General features: G+C 32.3%; 1 protein-coding gene across 1 annotated transcript in view; it reads right to left on the bottom strand.

Annotated features, from left to right (window-relative positions):
- Nucleotides 1-23,083, bottom strand: part of nAChRbeta2 (nicotinic acetylcholine receptor beta2) — a 36,976-nt gene that overhangs the window by 12,519 nt on the left and 1,374 nt on the right. The window contains exons 4-10 of the mRNA XM_089707317.1: nucleotides 22,786-22,947; nucleotides 22,308-22,464; nucleotides 20,933-21,060; nucleotides 16,497-16,672; nucleotides 13,885-14,037; nucleotides 11,088-11,203; nucleotides 10,433-10,545 (exon numbers count right to left, since the gene is read on the bottom strand). Of these exons, the coding sequence (XP_089563443.1) occupies nucleotides 10,433-10,545; nucleotides 11,088-11,203; nucleotides 13,885-14,037; nucleotides 16,497-16,672; nucleotides 20,933-21,060; nucleotides 22,308-22,464; nucleotides 22,786-22,947 (1,005 nt within the window). The remainder of the gene's footprint in view (nucleotides 1-10,432; nucleotides 10,546-11,087; nucleotides 11,204-13,884; nucleotides 14,038-16,496; nucleotides 16,673-20,932; nucleotides 21,061-22,307; nucleotides 22,465-22,785; nucleotides 22,948-23,083) is intronic.

Raw genomic sequence — 23,083 nt, 5'->3', positions numbered from 1 at the left:
TTTACGTTCGCTTATCTACTATTTAAAATAAGTCGGGTTTTTCTTCCTGACGCTATAACTCCAGAACGCACGAACCTATTTCCACGGTTTTGCATTCGTTGGAAAGGTCTCCGGCTCCGTGAGGTTTATAGCAAAGAAAAGGTGTCTCTGGTGGCGAAACGGAGTTCGCCCGGTTTGCTAGTTTTATACACAAAATTGTGGCTATTTACTTCAAAGGTAGCAAGCAATAAGGTTCTAATGCGGAATAACTTCAAGATTGATTGATTGTAGTTTCGAACACGAATATAACCAAAACATAACTATTTGTCCTATTAGCATCAAAAACTTCCAACTAACAAAAAATGCAAAAACATTTGCTATTTAGATTATCCAAGCAATCAGTGCTATAGTGGTTCAGAAGTCACATTTTGCCATTCCCAGTGATCGAACGAATAGCGCAAGTAATTTGTTAACAGTATTAATAATGTTAATGGAGTGTACCGTGTTGGTTCTACAAATTGTTCCCATAGGGAAATTGGATTCAGCTATTTTTTCATCGATTTCGCTACAGATTCCAACTCAGATTTAATTACGATTTCCGAATTAGAGCAAAGCGAGATTGCTGTATTGGCATTTTTGGAATGAATGAAATTCTTACATGTTACCTGCCTTTGGTTGGACGGAACGATGAGATTTTAAAGTTCCGATAACTAGGTAACATTCAAGAAAAAAGTTGATTTTACTTCTTCATTTCATTTCCAAAAACGAAGGAGATTCTCAATTGTAATGTATTCTGTGTCTGTGTCTATGTCTCTTTAGGTTCTGTTGGTAACTCCATGAATTTTCAACCAATTGACGTTATTATTTTTGTATTTGATAAGAAATAATTGTCATTTGGTCCCATTTTAGAATCTGAAATAGCACCTCCTCTCGACTATTTTTAACCGACTTCATTTGTTCTTTTTTTTGTAGAAAAGAATTACGTAGCTATACTTTTTAAGCTTGGCTCTACCACCTATTAAGCAAATAATACAAGACATAATTTGCACTACCACAAATAATTACGCAAATTCAATGCGTGGGTGGATGTTTACTCATTCATGGCACGTGTTGTGTGGGTTTGATAAAACATTCACTCGTTCATTACACTCCTCGCTCTGGGGACAATTCGTTCGTTCGCTGATTTCATACACCCGCAAATAGTGACGCAATATTGTGGGGGTTTAAGGTTCAAGTGAGAATGAGCTATTTTTAATAAGGCTTGTTTTGAGGTGAATGGATTTTAAATTTATAGTCTTTAAGAGTCGTGAACTGTCGTGAATGTATGTTAATATGCCAGCGATACAATTTTGTGAATTTTTGGCGGAAACGTTACAAAGGCATGTCGAAATCATGAGTTTTACTATATTTTTTTTATAAATGATGCAGACGATAAGTTAGAGCTGCTTATAAAATTAGTATGAACCAGTAGTATCATTTTAATATGGGGATCAAAATTTTTAACTCAAATACGTATCGCTTGCTACGTATTTGAGTTAAAAATTTTGATTGCTCGTAATGGGGCACATTTACTTTTGAAGATAAACGGAAATAAAATTAGTCTCATTTCGTTCTTTTCTGGTATTTTAAAGCAGGGATTATAACCGCCATAATGTAGACTCAATCAAGATATCTTTGCCGCTTTCTGTAAACAACGCTCTTACAAATAAATTGGAATTCCGTCAAAATGCTTTATAGGTATTAACTGGTGATATTAACAACGAGATGACGCGATCTATTCCTATCCCCTAATGCCTCTTGAATATTGAACGAAATCCCGAATCGAATTTTATTACCTTAACCGTGGAATACTTTAATTAAGATAGAGTGCTGGAACATAATTTATTCCAAAATAGCGACTTTGTTCGCGCGAATATTAAATACACTTTTTTTTGTCCGTAACTTTGTTTGTCATAATGACGTCCTAGCTTAATATGTTTTCTATAAATATTAATGAAGTTCGTTGGCAAAGGTGCTGGCAATTATTATGTAATGAGATGATAACGAATTTTTTGTTATTATGAAAAATATGTTCTGTTCATCACTGAAACTAACATTAAATAAATTAAGTAAGTACATATTAATTAGTAAAAAGGCTTTGTCAAATAACGGTCGCTCGCTGATTCCTACAATTGATTACAAATATCGAAAAAACAATTTTATACATAATTATATCAGAATCACTATTTATGTAATCTATACTAATATTGTAAAGAGGAAAGGTTTGTAATTATGTATGTATGTATGTATGGTTTTCTCGCATAAACTACTGGACCGATTACAATGAAATTTAGCACACATATAGAGGGTAACTTGGATTAACACATAGGATAGGTTTTATCCCGAAAATAAATTCCCGGAAACGGGAACTATGCGGGTTTTTCTTTGAAAACGCTGGCGAAGCCGCGGGCGGAAAGCTAGTATCTTATAATATTTCAAACTTACGTATCAACGTACAAAATAATGAGTTCAATCTATTCTCCACAATTTTGTACACAAGTTATAAAACAAAATTTTCATTCTATGCACAATTCATAGAATGCAAACTTAAAAAATAAACCCAACTTACAAGTTTGCTTAGCATGACGTGGGTTTGAATTGTAGGTACGTAACTTGGTTTAAACTTTTGACAAGCATTCGCGTTTGAATCGAAAGTGATTTAACGAAGTTCGCCCGCTTGTTTTTGTTTTAATTGGACTTTTATTTTTTGTGTGAATTTCAGAGTTAATCCGTAATAACATATAATTGTATGTTTGTTATCTGCTTTATTTGGTTTTAAACCGCAAATTACGTAAATGCATGTGTTTTAATCCGCGATATGTCCATATAAATATATATATATACATATATATATGCATAAAATACCTATAAGCGTGTAATTATTATGCTTTTACTTATAATAAAAATCTACACAATCTATCCCTGTTCCTCGATACATAAAATCAAATCATACATTGTAAAAATAAGAAGATTAAACAAATAGTTATCTAACAACAGCTTTATCACAATCTCGCTTGAACAAATATTAACAAACATTGTTGGTTCACTCGTTGAAATAAAAACACTTCAATAAATCCTTTAACATCGACAATCAGCCAGCAATATCAACATCTACAATGTTTGCGCGAACATTTGCTAACATTTCATACGACATTTCCTTTGACTTTGTTCTAATATTCGTTTTTCATACAAAGTTCGACGCTTTCAAGTTTGGGATTTGGTTGAATTGAATTTAGATTAGTATTGAGGAGTATCGATATAAAAATTATAAGCAAATGCATTTGTTTATATTAGAATACTGATTTCTTTATGTAGGTAGGTAATAGAAAATAGGATACGAATTGAGAAGATTTTTATCATTTTTGGGAACATCCTTATTTAAAAGGATGCCTCTTGATATACTTAACGGGACTTAATATACGCTGTGTTTGTGTGTGTGTTTCGTCTACAATTTAATAATTTGATCCTTTTCTAAATTATTATTATAATAAATTAAGCAACACCAACTTCATGATAGATAAGAAAACCGCTTTATAAGCGAAGCAAAACTAAAAACTTACCTATAATAAAATTATGGAGATTTATTCAAATTTACGCTATTATTTCGAGAAAATCCCGTGGTTTCTCAATGGAAGTTTGCACGGAGAGATTAAACAAGGATAACAATTAAATCTGCATTTAATTTCAAACTAAACAAAGTCTATTTACAGTTGTGATAAGTGCATTAAGGTCTGCAAATTTTCATTTCAATTTTAGAAAACTTTTCTTCGGTATTATAATTTAAGTTTATCAATAAGTGAATATAATGTTTGTTTTGGTTGCTTTGATAATCTAGACAAGGAGAAACTTTTTAAAATTCAGAAAATAGTTAGATAGTTACAGAAGAATAGTTATCAGTCATTAAAATTGGAATAGAAAGCGTGGAAAGCATTTAAAACACAAATCAATTAAATCTAATCGCCAAAAAATTCAACTAAAACATAAATTGCATAATTTATTTTTAGCTCTCATGTAAGTATCTAAGTAAGATACGAGCAAAGCGAGCGTGGTTTTATAATGAACTAGCGGTCCGCCCCGGCTTCGCCCGTGGTACATATTTCGCAATAAAAAGTAGCCTGTCCTTTCTCGGGTATCAAAATATCTCCATACCAAATTTCATGTAAATTGGTTCAGTAGTTTAGGCGTGATTGAGTAACAGACAGACAGACAGAGTTACTTTCGCATTTATAATATTAGTATGGATTGGTTTTAATCCTTACCTACTGAACAAAATATAATTAAGAATAGTTATATTATTTCTTTTGGCAAAATACTTTCATAACAGAAAGCACGTGGCTCAAACAGCAGAAACACAAAGTTAATTAAAACATTCCGTGCTGTAATTACGTGAAGTCGGATACAATATTATATTTCACTGAATATTAAGAGTATCAATTACTTTCGTGAGTTAAAATTAGTTTTCTTTAAGTATTTTTAAAATTCGAACGAATATGTTGTTATTAGTGTTAAGATTTTATTTTATGAAATTCAATTATTTTTGCATGATTGCTTGTAAGATCGTCTGCTGTTGTATTTCTTATTTGATATTTTTATTATTATTTAAACTAAATACCTATGGGTCATTATTGAAAATATTTATTAGGTAATTCATTAGATTAAAACCATAGTTCGTTTTTATTTTCCAAAAACACAATTATCCACAACCAAAGCCGAAAACGTAATTATAATTTCATTCAAACAAAATTAAATCAGTATTTTCGTTACGAACAATTTGAAAATAGCAAAACATCAAAGCTAACCTATTTATAAAGACGCGATGTAATTTAAAGTTATCAAGGAAAGTAGGCCGTTGCCGCAAGTTTATAACTTAACCTATAACATAGTATAAAGAGAACAAGTACCGTAAGTTATCTGACGGCGCGGTTGGCGCAGTGGTAAAGTAACTGCCTACTGAGCCGACGGTCCCGGGTTCGATCCCCGGTCAGGGCAAATATTTGTGTGATGAACTCAATTATTTGTTCTGGGGTCTGGGTATCTATATATGTATTTATTAAATATTATATTTATCGTCGCCTAGTACCCACAACACAAGCCTTAAGCTTACTGTGGGACTAGTTCGTTTTGTGTAATAATGTCCTATAATATTTATTTATTTTATTTTATTTATCTTCGAACAAAGTTACATCGCGCCGTTTGTATGTATACGTACGCAAACTTAACGCACGCACACAACACCGCTCGGTTCCTTCTCATGGACCGTTCTCGTTCCCCGTCTCGTTCGTCGTTATTTATGCAATTACTAGCTTTCCGCCCGCGGCTTCGCCCGCATTTTCAAAGAAAAACCCGCATAGTTCCCGTTCCCGTGGGATTTCCAAGATAAAACTCTATGTGTTAACACAAGTTATCCTCTAAGTATATGTGTGCTAAATTTCATTGTAATCGGTTCAGTAGTATTTGCGTGAAAGAGTAACAAACATACATACACATCCTCATCCTCACAAACTTTCGCATTTATAATATTAAGTTGGATTTAAAACATTAACGTGACAAATGACAACCCTGCACCTCGCGAGTTTAGTTACTTTAAAAGCCGGGAGTCGGCCTACTTGTTATATTTATACTATGGTTATATCTAGTATTAACGAGATAAATGTAATTGCGATTCTAAGGATTTGTTAAGGCTGCAGTCTAGTAAAAATTGCGTTTTCAACAAGTTATTTGACAATTTTTTCCCGGCTTATGAAATGATAAACTGATTTTTTTTTCTTGTTTATCAATTAGTGTTATATACGCAATGCGCGTGAATTTTTTCACATTTATAAAGTTACTTTATGTTACCTTAATCAGGCCTTAAAGATAAGTCTCTTTCCCCCAAAGACATTTCGAGCTAAGTTTGTGCACTCACTACGTTGCAACCGATTACAATTTACACAATCTGATCAGCGCATTATTATCCTTATATAGTCGTTATTAAAAACTGCTGAATACAATTGCCGAAAAACTTATGATTTTCCTAATTAGAACCTTATAAATTCATTAAATTTCCCATTTTTTGCCTTACAAAATCTATTGATAAATACTGCTAAAAGTTATTTTTTCCAATTATTTATTCGAGTTGGTTGAAGACCAATGAGTATTAATCCTTTAAAAAAATTTTTTTTTGAATTTTGATAATTCTTTAAATTTTAAAAACATATTTGAAATAGCTAGGAAAAATCCTAGCGAATTTCTTCAGTCGCGCTCCTTGGGCCGGAGCGTTCTGACGTGTGCTCTACGCTCGATTTTCCTTCATACCGAAGTGAAAGTTGCTCTACTTCATTTTTTTTTTTATTTTTTTTTTTTTTTATTTATTTGGTCAACCAACATTTGTTTACAATGATTCTTAAATATAAATTTTACATAACATATAGTTCTTGCGATAAAGTAACAAATAATTAGAGGTTGACACAGCATGCGCCAATTATACAGAGTTAGTTCTTAAAATATTGTTAATATTATTAAAAGAATAAGAATTATTTAATTAAGGTGATGACAACAATTTAAGGTTTTAATTTTTGTATATCCTTCACTATAGAACGGAGCTTGTTGGGTGTATGGAAGAAGATGTCGATTTTATCACTGTATTTATTTACAATTTTGGATAGCCTGGGTAGTGGCGAGTTGGCCCCGGAGACGGATTTGCGGAGAGGAGGAGCTAATGGGGTTAGGGCATTAAATTTAATATTTTTGTTAATTGATTATTTTTATCTTAGTTTTGTGCAAATATTCGTATTTTTAAACATTTGATTTCGATATGGAAAATAAACGAAAAAAATACGCGTGTAACTACTAGAAAAAAAATTATCTTCGACCATAAAGTTAATGAAACCAAATAGATTGCAAAGGTGATTGGCAACAATTTCTTTATTTTACGGGGTGTCAGTAAAGGGATGTATATTTTTTTAAAACTAAAGTAAGCTCATAAATTTTCTTATAATATATTTTTTTTTGAAGTTCCAAAAATGTTTATTTTTCGTTTGAGAAATACGAAATATAATATAAACTTGTATTGAGAACTTGAACTTCCCAAGTTCATCCGGGGAAATCCCCATACGGGGAAAATGATTTGTTTACTCCAAAATTATATGCCGAGGTGTTTTAATTTTTTCTTCTAGTCATTTTCAACGTAGCGGCATGTTGTTTGATTATTAATTTTGTAACTTAAATACAGGATGTTGTTTTTATATTCTGATCTTACAGACGCGCTGACAAATTTAGTCCGCCATTTCTAGTTTAGTCCACCAACTCTAAGTACCAATATTAAAACGAATGGATTATCATCACATCATCAAAACTCAGATGTAATGGAAGATCACAATAACATAGAAAATTCAGTGGGTGTTGAGAACTAAACAAACACAAGTAACAGAGACGCGAAGAATAAAAAAAGAGGACGAAAACGATAATTCGTTGATGCTTTCCCTTTTCGACGTATTGTTAGGGTACATCACCAATCTGCAAAAAACAAAACTGATGATTCCCAATTGCTGATTAAAAATGAAAAACAAATAATCGACAACAGTGGTGAAAATTTGCTGATCACAATGAAACATCCTTCAGTGGTAGCAGATTTACTCATTTAAAATGTATCGGTGAACAGCGTAAAGGAGAGGAGGACAGGAAAACATTATGAATGTGGATGTGTGGTGGATTGTATACAGGGTGTAATCGTTAAGTATGTGCAGGCGATTATGACGTTATTATTGCAGGTATCAAAAAACTTAAAACTGATATCGAAATTACTTTACCTAATGAGCAAAATGACAATAATAACTTTTTAAAAGTATAACGAGAAATATCTAAAAAATTTACTTTATACACTCCCATATCAAAAAGGGAAAATGGGACTAGTAGAAGTTAAATGTCTAATTCCGGCAAAAGACATGAATGCGGAAGATGCGGTTAAAAATAAAAAAAATAATATTTGAAATACAATGCAAAAAATAACACTTTTGAAATACTTACTTACTTACTTATTTGCTGTTTGGACTGGAGTGAATCATTCGTTAAAAATAGAATACATAAAAAATTATGTAACGTTTAGGAGAAATAAAATGATGGACCATTATCAAGATTTTACATAAATTGCCTACTGTCAGAATTGATTGATTCGAGACTTCAGCATTCGATGCCCATCAAGGACCCATCCTATATCATTCAAGCGATTGAAAAAAAAAGAGATAAATCCAGTGCAACCGATAAAGCATCAGAATGCTAGCAAAAGATTTATTAGGTTTATCAATATAAATCTATATATTATACATAATATAATAAATCTGTAGAAGACGCGAAGACCGACATCCGCGCGGACGGAGTCGCGGGCGGAAAATAGTCAGAAATAAATATCTTTTGTTTTCATTTGCGTATTTTTCTATTTTATAATTTTTTAACACAAACATTACATTTTTTTTATTATATACAAAATTGGTTTATCCGTTTTATTAGTTAAACTGAACAACTTTCACTAAGAAACTTAGGTCGAAAAAAATGTATAGAGTTATGCATTTTGTATGGAAAGCTTATTTTTTTTTATATTTCGTCCAAATTTCTTTGTAAAAGTTGATCAGTTATATAAACATGAAGTTGAAGATATCAATAGAAAGTATTCGCAAATTTTGTGTACTGATAAAAAAAAATCACCCGGTGTAATTTTCACGAAAATTGTTTCAAATTGTTATTTTTGGTACTTATTACGAATATTAAATTATGCATACGAATGATTTAATTTTTAAAAATTAATTGGAGCAACTTTCCCTTAGTACATTTGTATTATTTACATATAGGATGACAGGATGCATTTGTTTGCACTACTAGACCAAGCCCTTAATGACCAATTTGTTTGTAACTTGATTCGGCTATCGTTAAAAATGATGAAGTTTCGTAATTAAAAGTTCGAATTGTAGTAGATATTGAATAATAGGAATTTGGGGCAAATTGGATATTGGTAATATTATTTGTCACTAGATTCTACTGATGGCACAAATGAGTTTTGAATTAATTAAAAATAACAAAAAAGATATTAAAGGCACGTTTTCGCCGCTTGCTGATATGTCTCACATAGACTTTTTGATCTATATTTTGAAGCACAATTTTATGAATTTAACTGACAGATAAGCTAAACAGAACATATTCAGAAGTTGTGAAAATGAAGAATACTCAATCCGGGTAATAGGCATGACGACAATATCCATAAATGATCGTATTAGTGTTTTTAAGGGAAAATGTACAATAAATAAAATCAATATAGTGACTTAGAAATCTTAAAACCATTAAGATTAATGAGATTATCAATAAAATAAAACATTGAAATTCTGCAGTTAGCCATTTTGACTAAAACACGCGTGACGTCACGCTTAAGTAAACAACTCGCGTCAGATGTGTTTTGTTGTTATGAATATGTTGAGAATACTCATTTTTATTTATTTTCTATTGTTTCACGTATGCTTTATCGACTCAGAACAGAAATACAATTGCGAATTCACGAATACGTGGTTCGGGGTTCTCCACACCTACTTTATACAATCATTTCTTATTATTTCTCGCTTGAAATAATTACTAACACATTTTTGAGCATTATTTTTATGTGGATTCATACTGCAATACTGCACACCACTCATAAACTTTGAAATTCGTTTCTATAACACATATTAAATAAAGACTTTTTTAATTTTCTTCGCAATGCGTACAAATAATTACGTATTTACCAAAGTTTGACGTCACGCCTACGCCATGACACCTGCGAGCTGTTTTGGCACAGATATTAAATATTTTTTGAAAAATGGCTTTAATCTTCGTTAAATTTAAGTATATTACCGAAATATAGGGTTTTTCTTGTATAGTAAACGTATACACACATTATGGAAGAGGATTTCAAAATCTTTCGTCATGCCTATTATGTACATGTGATTGGAAACAGCAAACAATATTTTTTTCTATTAACAGAGATGAATTTCCAAACGTTTGAAAAACTGGATCGATAAAACGAAATATTATTTATAATTGTAAAAGAAGAGTTATTTAGAAAAGGTATTAAAAGTGTAAGTGTTTCGAATCACCCCTGTTCACAATTACCCGAATTGACCCTATTTCTCAATTCATAAAAATTACCTAGAATTTGATACGGAAAAAAAGGTATCTTTCATCCATTTTTCAATCTGTGGTTAAAAGTTATCCTCCCAATAAAGTAATTGACAGTAATATATAAATGTTACCTCTAAAACTTCAATAGTTGCGCATAGAACGTAAAATGAATGTAATTTTCAAATGGTCGTTTAATACTTTAAAACCTATTAACCAAGGATTGAAAAATCAGCCCTAAATATAACAAAAATATATTATAATAGGTACATATATATAACAAAAAAGTATAGCTTACCTCATTATCCTTATCCGCGTCTTTAATATGTTGCGCGATGAATCGCACGCTCTGTAGTGCGGCAGCTACTTCAGGGGAAAGATGCCGTGGTAGCATATTTTCTGATTCCGTTACTAGGATAAATTAGTTTATATTGAAATATGTGTGAATAAAATAACGAAAATGTTATTGTAAGTACAAAAAATCGCAAAAAAAATACAAAAAATTTTTAGAATACACGTTTAGAACAAAATATTTGCGTTTTTATTTAAAATGCATTTGAAAATCACAGAAAAAAATGTGTAAAATACACGTTTAAAACAAAATATTTGCGTTGTTATTGAAATTGATGTACAGTTTCTTTAACATCGTACAATTATGAAAATTATTATTATGAAAATTATTCTACTTGTTATAATATTATGATACAATCCCTGGATATATGTTTAGTTGTACCTACAATATTATTATGCGCACATCAGTTTTGCGTCAGATACTTGCCGGGTCTTTTCAATAGAAACTGCTTTCCGAACAAACCTACTTTTTATGTATTTTGACTTTGATGAAAAGCGAAATCTTAAATTAACATTTTTTTTTGTTTTTCCGTGTGTGCACATGTGTAGGTATGTGTTGTGTGTCTCTGTGTGTGAATTTGTGAGTTTATATGTGTGTATACCTGAAGGTCGTTGATGTGCTCCAGCGCCAAGCATATCGTCTTCAGGTCCTGGAGACTTGCGATAGTCACCGTCATCACCCTTGCCGGTGGAAAACGCGTCTGTCAGACTGTCCCTACTGGACAATCATGTAAAAAATCGTTTATTTACGATAGAAAGGGCGTGTGTGCTGAGCACACGTGTCAGAAGTGAAACGTCTTTGGCAAGATTTAAAGATACCCAAATTCAATTCATCTTATAACAATTTACAAATCGTCGCCTTACTCCATGACGTGACGGTATTGCAATGATGCGACCTTGAAATTTTACTCTCAATGCGCCTAAAGAAGTTCCACTTAAAAAAAAAATGACTGGATACAGGGTGTGACATAATGGATAACGATATCTCAAAGGAGGGATTTTTAAACACAAAATGCTTTTTTCTGAACCGATATAACGTCTTCTATCCAGTTACCAGATTATCCATTCATAGTAAATACATTCTGCATTCTGTATAATAAAAAGAAAATGTAACCAGCTCTAAGCGATGTTTTATAATTAACAAATCTGGCTCTAACTTATAACTTCACACAATGTTCGTCGTTAAACTTACATTATGCACATATCGTATCTTTTTAATTTAAAATCCCTTGCCAAACGAGCGAAGTATCAGCTTATATATTTTTCATATCGACTGACAAGCGATACCGGGTCGTATTATATGAACATTAGAGGCGCTCGCGTCACGTGCGCCGTTTGATAAATGCGAGAACACGCAAAATACTTTTCTATGAGTTTAGAGTTGATGGCACAGTGGGTAATTTGTTACAATTTGGGTGAAACAATTTGTTGCCAGGAGCGGCAATTTCATAATATATTTTTGAACAAATTTTGACTTTTTTTTTCATAAGTAGTCTTAAAACTAACTAAGAAAAGGAAAGCGCGGTGGATATGTCGCCGTCATCTGGATGAATCTGCTTTTTGATTGAAAGACTAGCTTTCATTGAAAGATGACTGTCCACGAGAAGACAGTTGCGAGCCAAAGTAAGTAAAAACGATATACGACTTCAAATATTATGATTTTGTCATCAATCTAGATCGACTTATTAATTCACGTTCCCAATCACATTTCTGTACGTTTAAGCTCTCATAATGTACCAAAATAGCGGCTTGAACCTTTTCATTATTCAGGTACTCAGTGTATCCTTAGCTTACTGCATAATGCATATATTACAGCATAGCATTTTAGAATATTGACTAAATTATCGCTCATTCGAGCCATTTGCCCGGGGCGTAAACAACGCACCGCGGTTTTACTCGTAAAATATTTTACATTTCACTTCACCCAATAAACGGGTTTTACGACCCAATAAGGATATTGTATTATACGGAAAACAATTTTGAACGGTTTGAAATTAAATAAAAATTTGAGCGCAGTCAGACAGTGTCAATAACGATGTAATCGAGTGAAAACCAATCGATTGATAATAATATCGATTTTATTAGCATTTTGTACACAATCTAAACAATACATTAAATATTAAATTCCAATAATGGAAATATGTAAATCGAAATAAGTATATGTTTATAGCAAGTTGTATCGAAATTTCATCTTGAAAACACAACCGCGAACATTAACAAAATAAAGTAACGGTTAATTGAAATGTTATGCTCAAAATCGAATATCGCTAAAATGAAACTTTGTTGATATTAACGAAACATCAGAGCTGTGGAAACACAACATTCCACTCTGTGGAACAAAACGAAAACGGTAGAAAAGATACGAGCTTTTAAATTCGCGAATGGATGGCCGTATCGCGTGCGATATTTTAATAAACGTTTACAAATTACAACGACTAGACTGATTGATGGCTCTTTAATTATTTAATCTGACGATTTTTATCGTCTTATCTTTTAAGACACTGATATTAGATGGAAGAGATCACTCTTTAGTGATAAGGTCGCCCTCTGTGCTAGTCTAGGTATAAGCATATTATTAACTAGCATAGTAAAATCTGCAACATAAATAATAAATAAAATTAGATAATTGTATTTAACCTTTAGCCTCCAGTATGAGGTTGTGGCCTGCTACACTGATCAATAGTAAGATATTGAAGGTTTATGTTACCAGCCATTCAAAGCAATACAATATTCGTTAGTCAATCTTCGTTAGAAATGGGAAAATATTGGAATTTATACTTTGACCATATTGATTAAACGATATTACCCACTTATCGTTGATCTACCAACAGTCGCATATATCCAACTTATTTACTAGAATATATGTATTCCAAAACGCCTTTAAACGTCCAATAATCATAATATCAGAATATCCTACAGTTATCAAAAAGCAATTCACTTTACGAATACGAAAACTGTATCATAGAGATGTACCGGTAAATTAATGTCCGCCAGTATGAACCAGTATGAACCGGATTAATCTAGCGCGGCTCGCGAACACCGGATTTTGCGGAAATCACATGGCTACGAGCTTTTGAGGTATTTTCACGTTTCTTTAAATATTACTTTTGTGACTTATGTTTAATGTCTTTTTGGAGGATTCTATTAATTTTAATTTGGAGTTAGGTTACGAATGCGTCTCTTTTTACAAGTTTTTAATTAATTTAAATTTGTTTAAGTTAAGTTTAATAATTAATTTATGAACATCTGAACATTTATATTGAAAGCTACGAGCATTGTAAAGAACGGTCAAGGTAACAAATATGTATCAAAATTAACGTTTTCCTATTTCTTCGCAAAAAAACAAACAAATATGCTTAAATGCTTAGGAAAAACATTACAGTAATTAAAATAACTTACCTCATATCCAATTCATTAGTATATCCGTTAGAAACGAAGGTATCATCGTAATCCGGCAGCGAGTACTTGGTGCGTCTCATCATGAGGAGCTTCGGCATGAACTGCAGAAACACTTTCTTCATCCATGGTGACATTGTATGCGTCGATGGTGACCTTCGAATTACGATCACATTTCAAGAGACAATCCATTTTATCATCACCATGATGCTACTTAAAGGGGAAGTGCTTTAAAGTGCTAAATCAGTAATCATTGCCTCAATAACCGTGTTTGTGCTTCGGATGCAACATGCATCCAGCTAACCTCTCCATACCCTACGATATTGCCAATTACGTAATATTTATCGATAACATCTGCACAATTATGAACACAAAGCGCACGTTTTATAATGGCAGTTAAATTTTAACTGGCCACATAAATAACACATTAAACAAAGGCCGAATGGTCCTCAAAACTAAAGCGCGCAAGCATTATGTTTTACAATCATTATTCTATTTCCCCGTCACACCCGGTCAATGAACGTATCATCAACGTTAATGCACCGTAATACCTCGTTAAGCTGTTTGCGACAAATTATGTCTGTGATAATTGCTGCTATCACAAAATCTGCTATTATTCCCGTCGCCATGTTAGGCACATTATTATTGGGTTGTAATGTTTCGCAATAACAAAAGACGTTAACGCACATTATGTGCCACTGAAATTATTATCATTTTAACAATACGCCTCGCCGTTACTGGGTTCTCTTGTTGTGTATAAAGCCTCTTATTAATAGCTTTTATAGCGTAATGTATCAAATTATTTGATTAAATTTTAGTGTTATTATTCAACAGCGTGTTGATTATTATTTTAAATTAGATATTGAAATTAATTAGCTAAGGATAATTCTTCTGTGATGTACCAAACAGTACTCAATAAGTAAATCGACAATTAAATACTGCAAATACAATAGCACTCACAGATAGAATCAAACTAAATGAAAATAACAGCGGACGTTAGAATTTATGCAGCAATTTGCATAGCCGCGTACAACTACACGAATTTATGTACTTCATTAATTTTTATTTTCAACGCCAAACGGGATTTGTTTTGAATTCTATACAGAAAACTGAATATAGGGTGTTATTGAATTTTTAGACGTTTCAAATGCAGATTTTTTTCCCCATAACAAAACGATTCGTAGGTTTTCAATTAGAAAATTCTATTCGATAAACTCGTTTTACATTTCAACAGCAAACTACAGTTGTAATTGAATCTGTTGTTTTCATTTTGTATTTTGATCCTCTCGAGTAAATATTAACTTAGTTAACGTAGTAACGCGATGTATAAACGTATATCGCTCTCTTCGTATTGAAAATTTTATTTTCCTATAAAACTAGGTATTGCGATAGAAATATTAAAACGAATACTCCGTAGTATAAAATTGATAAAAGAACTCACTTCCTTTCATCACGATAGTAAAACCGAAAATGGAAGTGCACCAAATGCAAGTGCAGAAGCTCATATTAATATAAACATAACACATGCATTCAATAAACGATTCTCTCATGGTGCGAGTAATAATTTATATGCTTTTGTCGAGTTATCGCATACCAATGGTACAATAGGGTAAGATTTATGTAGCAAGCCTTTGTACTGATACATTCTGTGCTGGAGAAATTACGTTCGGTATTTTAGTTGCATTATTTGTGGTCTTTAGTAACGAATGGAATCAATGCGTAATGTTCGTCTAGCTATTCGGTTAGAGATCGCTTCATAGTCCATGTGTTTGTGCAAATGATTTTTCTATGTGTATTTTAATACGTCGACGTGACGAATCCAAAAATATTGGCAAATCGAATAAAACAGTGCTTATATAATATATTGATTACTATGATCGAACTTTGCAAAACAACTATATCATCCATGTGATCTATTCAAAGGATATTTTTAGATCACAATAGACGATGCTTACGTTTCGAACTAATCATAGACACGGAACTAATTATGAAAATCCTGTAAAATTGCAATATCATGAAAAAAATTCGCATTTCACACAAGTGCGTCTTAAACTAGTACTGTAAACTGGTCAATATAAAAAGTTCGTGTTAAAAAAGTTCTATCTACTAATACGAACTTACCTGAAGTGCACGTTAAGTACCAATACAGTCATCCAGACGCTGAGGGACACCAGGATCATGGTGAACAGCAAATACTTCCCCAAGAGCGGTATAGCGAGGGAAGTCGGTGGTATGATCTCGGCCAATAGGAGGAAGAACACCGTCAACGAGACGAGTATCGAGATGCTTAACGATATCTACGACAAAACATTACCTGTGAACGCCCGCACCTTGCGGTTTGGGCGGATTCTAGTCATTTGTGTGCAGCGCCGCTATCCCTACCGCCGAGACTCGCGTCTCCGTCGAGCTAGGGTTGCCAAACAAACAAACAAAAATACTTTATTGCGCACCACAGAGAGTACAAGTAAGGACACAATACAATAATTGATAGAAGAGCACAACAGGCGGTCTTATCGTTCAGACAGCGATCTCTTCCAGACAACCTGGTTGCCAATTCGAATAACCTCACTCTAAAAGCATTGGCAGCCCTAGCTCGGCCATCGAAGTCGAATTACCTGAAATGCACGTTAACAATGCACACAGTGACCCACACGCTGAGGGACACGAGGATCATAGTGAATAGCAGATACTTCCCGAGCAAAGGGATCGCCAGGGATGTTGGCGGGATGATCTCGGCCAGACCGAGGAAGAACACTGTGAGGGACACCAGGATGGAGATGCAGAGCGATATCTACGGGAGAGAAGTGTTTGTATTGCCGCTGGTACGTACGTAAACATGTTTTGAGCCGTTCCCAGTGACTATTGCATTTATTTACTTATATTTTTTGTATTTTGAAAAAGTATAAAAAATCGATCTTTTAATGGTATTCAAATCCACATCCTAAGGTTTATTTAATGATATAACTAATGGCTAGGAGTAATTTTTATACATTTATTTAATTGGAAGTGGCATTTATGACGATAGTTGTTGCGGATTGAACGCAACTTATAAGTATGCCTCAGATTTTGTGAATACTGTTATTGAAATATTCCTTTTAGTTATATACTTTTGATTAGTTTAGTTATATTATTTTTTAGGCATATCTTCAAAATCTAACGTTCTAATACGGATTTTTCCTACTCATTGTAAATCACAGAGATCAGGTTATACAGATAGAAAGTAGGAACAACAAGGTACAATACGCAAAGAAATTAAAACAGAAAAAAAAGTTGCTGATTAAAATAAAGCTCATTTATCTATTTTTTTTACTCTTGTTTTGCAGATTGTACCTTTTAAGTGAAATTTATAGCTTTTAATAAAATATTTTGTCAACTCATGGAACTGCTCAAAACATCAGAATAATGCATTAAAATTTAAATCCGTAATTAATTCATTAATCGTATTGTCTTTCCACCACCTAGTTAAAGAAAAAACAGATGCTCCAAATAAATCATATAAATTAATTAAGACAACAAATAATTAGATACCATGCTGGAAATTATTTGGAACAAAAAATTAACAGCCAATTATAATAATATAATATACGATATAATAGATAATTTGCTATATATAAGTATTAAGAAAAATAATACATCAAGGAGCATCTTAAGGTTTCAATAGGTAATTAAATAATTTAAGGTAAATTGTTAAAGACAGTTAAATATACTTTAATTACATGTTAACTGCTAGTCTAAAACTAGGATATAAAATTGTATATTAAACTTTATTTTTATAGTTTACAATTCGTTAAATGAGATACTTTACTGTTTATAGTTTATACATACTATTATATAATATTTCACTCATCTATTAAGTTCTAATAATTACTACTGATATAAATATTATAATTTAATCTAATTACTGTACCAATTATCCAATATTTACATACACAACCCAAACATTAGCAAACAATTTTTTGAAAAAAAAAACAATAAATTTCCAATTGTTCATAATATTAATAAAAACGACTGGAAAGACAATAGTTAAGCAGAATGATACTATCACAACCACACATCTAACTAATGAAGACTATTACACGGAAGAGTATGGAAGATGGACGGTCTTAGGAAATGGAAATGAGCATGCTCGCCTTTACATATGGGTTAAAAGACACCAAAATATGAGATGCTACTACATTTAAACTATTACGAAAATTAACACTAGCTTTACGTAATTTTTACTTATTTTGAAATAATATACTAAAGTTTTAAAATTACAATCACTTGTCATGGATAATATTATTATTTTTTTAAGCTATTGCATAGCTTCTATCGCGGGCCTTGAGCGCGAGGACCGAATCGAGAAATTCCGTAACGAAAAAACCTCACGCTCCCCACGGGGACGGGCGCGGAGGTGTGGCTTGAAGGCATAGCATGCAATAGCTTTACCGCGGCAGTCCCCGAGTGCCACACGTCTTTTTTATGTTATAGGAAGGCCAACGAGTAGACGCACTGCCTGGTGGTAAGCAGATTGCGTCGCCCATAGACGACCATAACAGAGGTTGCCTACCAAAATAGGATAAGCGGGAAGACGGAATTAGTACCTATAGAATATTAGTATAGATTCAAAAGCCGTCGTAATTTCGACGTCTTTCGTAGACACTTTGAAAGAGAAAATGGCATAACCTGTGGTCTAGACAGGTCTATGATAAAATAAGTCACTTATTCGTATAACTTTAATACTTTGCATCTATTTTATAAGAGTGCTTATATTGGCTAACAAGTTTTTAAATATAATAGGCCAATTAAAACTCAAATATTTTGTTGGTTTTATGCAATGTATAGAAAGCTGAGTTTATCAAAATTAATCAAAAAAATAAATGTCTGAATATAGTAGCATCTCTGAGGAAATATCATAGGAAATTATAGTTGGGTTATTTCTATGCTACATCTAAACATACACCAGAGGGCGTAAGTTCCTAATAAAATACTTTCTTCTATCTATTATTTTCTACTTCTCATCTTAAATAATTTCTTTGTTAATTATTAATAATATATAAAATATCCTAAAATTGAAGTTAATAGCAGAATCTTTACTAGGTTATAATGGTATAATTCGAAATCTCAAATCATATGAACTATTTTCCCTAAGTTGAATAATGGATAACTTTAATTTATATTCTGAATATGTTAAAAATTGAATATTTGGTGTCTTTTATTTACAATTAATACAATACACTGTCGTGACGGCTATATACTTATGCAGTGGAATTAATATGGCAGGTACTTGAGGGACCAAATCGGGTCATTCAATATAAAACCTTTTGGTATTTATTATTATTGGCCGATTAAGAAGAGCTGGAACGTCAACACATTTAAAAATTGCACATGTGTAGTGTCTGTGAAGACGCGCGCGGCGTGACGTCATACTGCATACGCATCAAGAAAAGTCTGTCTGTCTCTCTCGCGCGCAGACTAGCTTATGAGGGTGAAGGGGACAATTATTGTTTTTATGTTGCAATTGTTTATAAATACAGGGTGATGTAATTTAAACAAAGACGTTAGGTATATCTACTACTAACTATATTCGACGAGATACTTCGCGGCACGCGGATAAGAATATTTTTTTACTTTACCTAGGTTAATTAATTATGTAATCATTTTAATAAGTTTTGTAAACAAAATGTAAACGCCGTAAGTTAAAATTTTCATACATAGCTGAACAATACAGCTTTTATTGTAATGTAGCCTTATCTCTTACGTGCTAGGGTTTCACTTGTATTGTTTCTTGTGAGTGAGCGCACGTGTTATTTGTATTGTTTATATCGTTATTTTGAATATGACATGAAATTTAATTATTATTTGATAATTGAATGATTATCAATACTATATTACAATTGATTATGAGAATAAATAATTAAGTTCATCGATTGAAAGAAAGAAAGAAAGAAAGAAAGAAATCATTTATTTCAAAACACACAGCTCACAAGTATATAATAAACATTACAAAGTACAAAGTTAAAAAAAAAAAAATAAGAAGAAAAAAAAAATTTAAGTAAAGTAAAACAAAATAATAACAAAATAACCATCAAAATATGTGAGGTTGCGTGCGCCAAAAAAGGATGCCACTCAGGATACCTGAGGCATAACGCCTCAGCACTGATTTTCAGTGACACCCTTCCGACATCCAGATTGTCAGCCGCTTGCATGTTAGATAGAATTAATAATAATATATTAAATATAATTTGTGGATACATGATACGGATAAATAAATAAGGTCACCATAACTTACATAAAATACGCTTATATTATTATAGAATACCTACATGAAAAAACTTTAAATAAAACATAATAGGTTGAGTGAAATAAATAAAATAAATAAATATTTCAGGACATTTTCACACACATAATATTAGGTACCCATACTATTAGCACAGACTATTTAGTTAATAGTATTAAGATTGAGTTACTTTTAAATTGTAATTTTACATATAAATTATGAGAGCTTTCATAATTATATTTATCTACAACGCACTCATTTTACAATTCAAGTCTACAATAATTAAACTAGAGTCGCATTAATTTTTGAACATACTGTATAGTAAAATTGCATATGTGTGAGACTGTGAAGATGCCAGCTTTCCTTAATCGGCCAGCATGTAACTATATAAGTCTTTGAAGCTTTTTAATATTAATATTATTTTGAATTATCTCCAAATATTCCACTATCAGAATTATTTAAAAGTAAGTTAGGAACTAAAATTCCAATATTTCCATTTTCCATAGTGCTTAATTTTTTTCACAAATAATTATCAAAAATCTTTCTCAACTTACAAAATAAAAAAATCTAAATATTTCATTCTTAACAGAAGAATTAAAAATCGCAATTGAACGTTGATTATATTCAAAACTATGTTCAAAACCAATTTCTTTTTTTTTATTTTGGGCTAATCAAAATCATTTAATCTTTATAAAATTTGACATCTAAAGTTGTTTAAATCACCAGTCCATTAGCACCTGCGATATTACTTCCACTGTCCACAACACAACATCAAAAAATACAAAAACATACCTTTTCTCCAGAATCCGAGGGTAGATAGAAAACTAGTACAGTGAGGAACGTCAAACCAACACATGGTATGATCAAGTTCACGGTATAGAAGAGGGTCTTACGACGCATTGTTAGTTTGAATGTTATGTCTGGAACAAATAAGAAATATTAGAAAAAAGACGTGTGGCACTCGGGGACTGTCGCGGTAAAGCTATTGCATGCTATGCCTTCAAGCCACACCTCCGCGCCCGTCCCCGTGGGGAGCGTGAGGTTTTTTCGTTACGGAATTTCTCGATTCGGTCTCCGCGCTCAAGGCCCGCGATAGAAGCTACGCTATAGCTTGAAAATAAAAAATATGGGGCCGAATTTAAATCAACTTGAATGAATTTTATGATTATTTAAAAGCAGCAGCAACAATTTGTTACATAAACTGGAATACACATTTTAATATAACTTCTAGGTCACTTAACATGTAAAACTAAACAAATAGGTTATATAAAAAATCTACTACTATGACTGCATAAGATAAACCTTAAAATATAATTTCTTTACCAAATACAAATTAAATTTTATCAAATAAAAATTGCCTCTTGACATATTATATGAATAGATTTGCTACAAAAATAATATCAAGTTTGAAAAATGTTACAATTTTAAATAAAAAATATTTCATCCAGAATATGCATAACAACCATATAAGATCATTATTGAGACATGGAAGACTGTATCTATTTGTGAGCTCAATTGTTAAATTCATTCATTAATTCCAAGCATTTCATTCATTTATTTAATTCAACTACAAGATTTTCACAAACCCACCAGAGAAAGGCTCCGGGCAGCAAGGATAATACTCCTCGTTCCTAGTAGCGGGCACTTCCAAGATATCCCACTATCTAATTGTGAGCTCAATTGTTAAATTCATTCATTGATTGCATTTCATTCTTTAATTCAACTACAAGATATTCACAAACCCACCAGAAAAAGGCTCCGGGCAGCAAGGATAATACTCCTCGTTCCTAGTAGCGGGCACTTCCAATATATCCCACTCAACAGATAGATAGAATTCGCTGAGATCAATAAACCCTATTAAACCACAAGATATTCAAAATGTCACCCACCAGAAAAAGGCTCCGGGCAACAAGGATAATACTCCTCGTTCCTCGTAGCGGGCACTTCCAAGATATCCCACTCTACAGATAGATAGAACTCGCTGAGATCAATAAACCCTATTAAACCACAAGATATTCACAAACCCACCAGAAAAAGGCTCCGGGCAGCAAGGATAATACTCCTCGTTCCTAGTAGCGGGCACTTCCAATATATCCCACTCAACAGACAGGTAGAACTCGCTGAGATCAATAAACCCTATTAAACCACAAGATATTCACAAACCCACCAGAAAAAGGCTCCGGGCAGCAAGGATAATACTCCTCGTTCCTAGTAGCGGGCACTTCCAAGATATCCCACTCTACAGATAGATAGAACTCGCTGAGATCAATACCCACATGGACCAGGCTACTACCTGCTGATTGGTCCATGTGTTTTAGATCCACCTGGAAGGAATAAAAGGTAAATAATATTATAATTTTTATATTTTTTGTTCATACTAGTTAGTTACCACATATATTTTCAATATTAACAATAATATTTAACAAAAACACTATTTTCTAAAACTCCTAAATTTGTGAAGAATTTCTTTGTTTTATTATAATTGATGAGACTATGATTAATTTCATATTAAGTGGCTGTATCCTAATTGCTAGTAGTTCAGAAAAAATAGCTTCAAAGAATACTTTACATAAATACAAATCTTGTATCAAACAGAATTAAAATAAACCATAAAATTACCTATTACAAATATTAAAATTATTAACCTGAGCTCCATTGTATGTCCAAGAGCCAAACTTCATAAAACAAGTTTGTTCATCAAATGGGAAATATTCCACATTAATTTCACAGGACGACTTGTAAATAGCTGGCGGCTTCCAATTCACTTCCCCTGTGTATTTCAATGTTGCTTTTGTCATTAGCGTCACCTGGAATAGATTTATTAATAGTTTATGTATAGAATCAATTATTTATTTCAATGTAATGATGACTAAAAATATTTATCAACCATGTTATTATAGATATTTCTTACACATTCTGTTTTAATTTTTTGATTTAAAAGCT

This window comes from Colias philodice, chromosome 19 (assembly GCF_061535455.1).
Source record: "Colias philodice isolate Cphi_HAF_F1 chromosome 19, ilColPhil1 Martin Lab GWU primary, whole genome shotgun sequence".
In the NCBI taxonomy this organism is placed as follows: Eukaryota; Metazoa; Arthropoda; class Insecta; order Lepidoptera; family Pieridae; genus Colias; species Colias philodice.
Note: the sequence above shows the minus strand (reverse complement) of the source record. Positions and strands in the feature narration are given on the sequence as shown.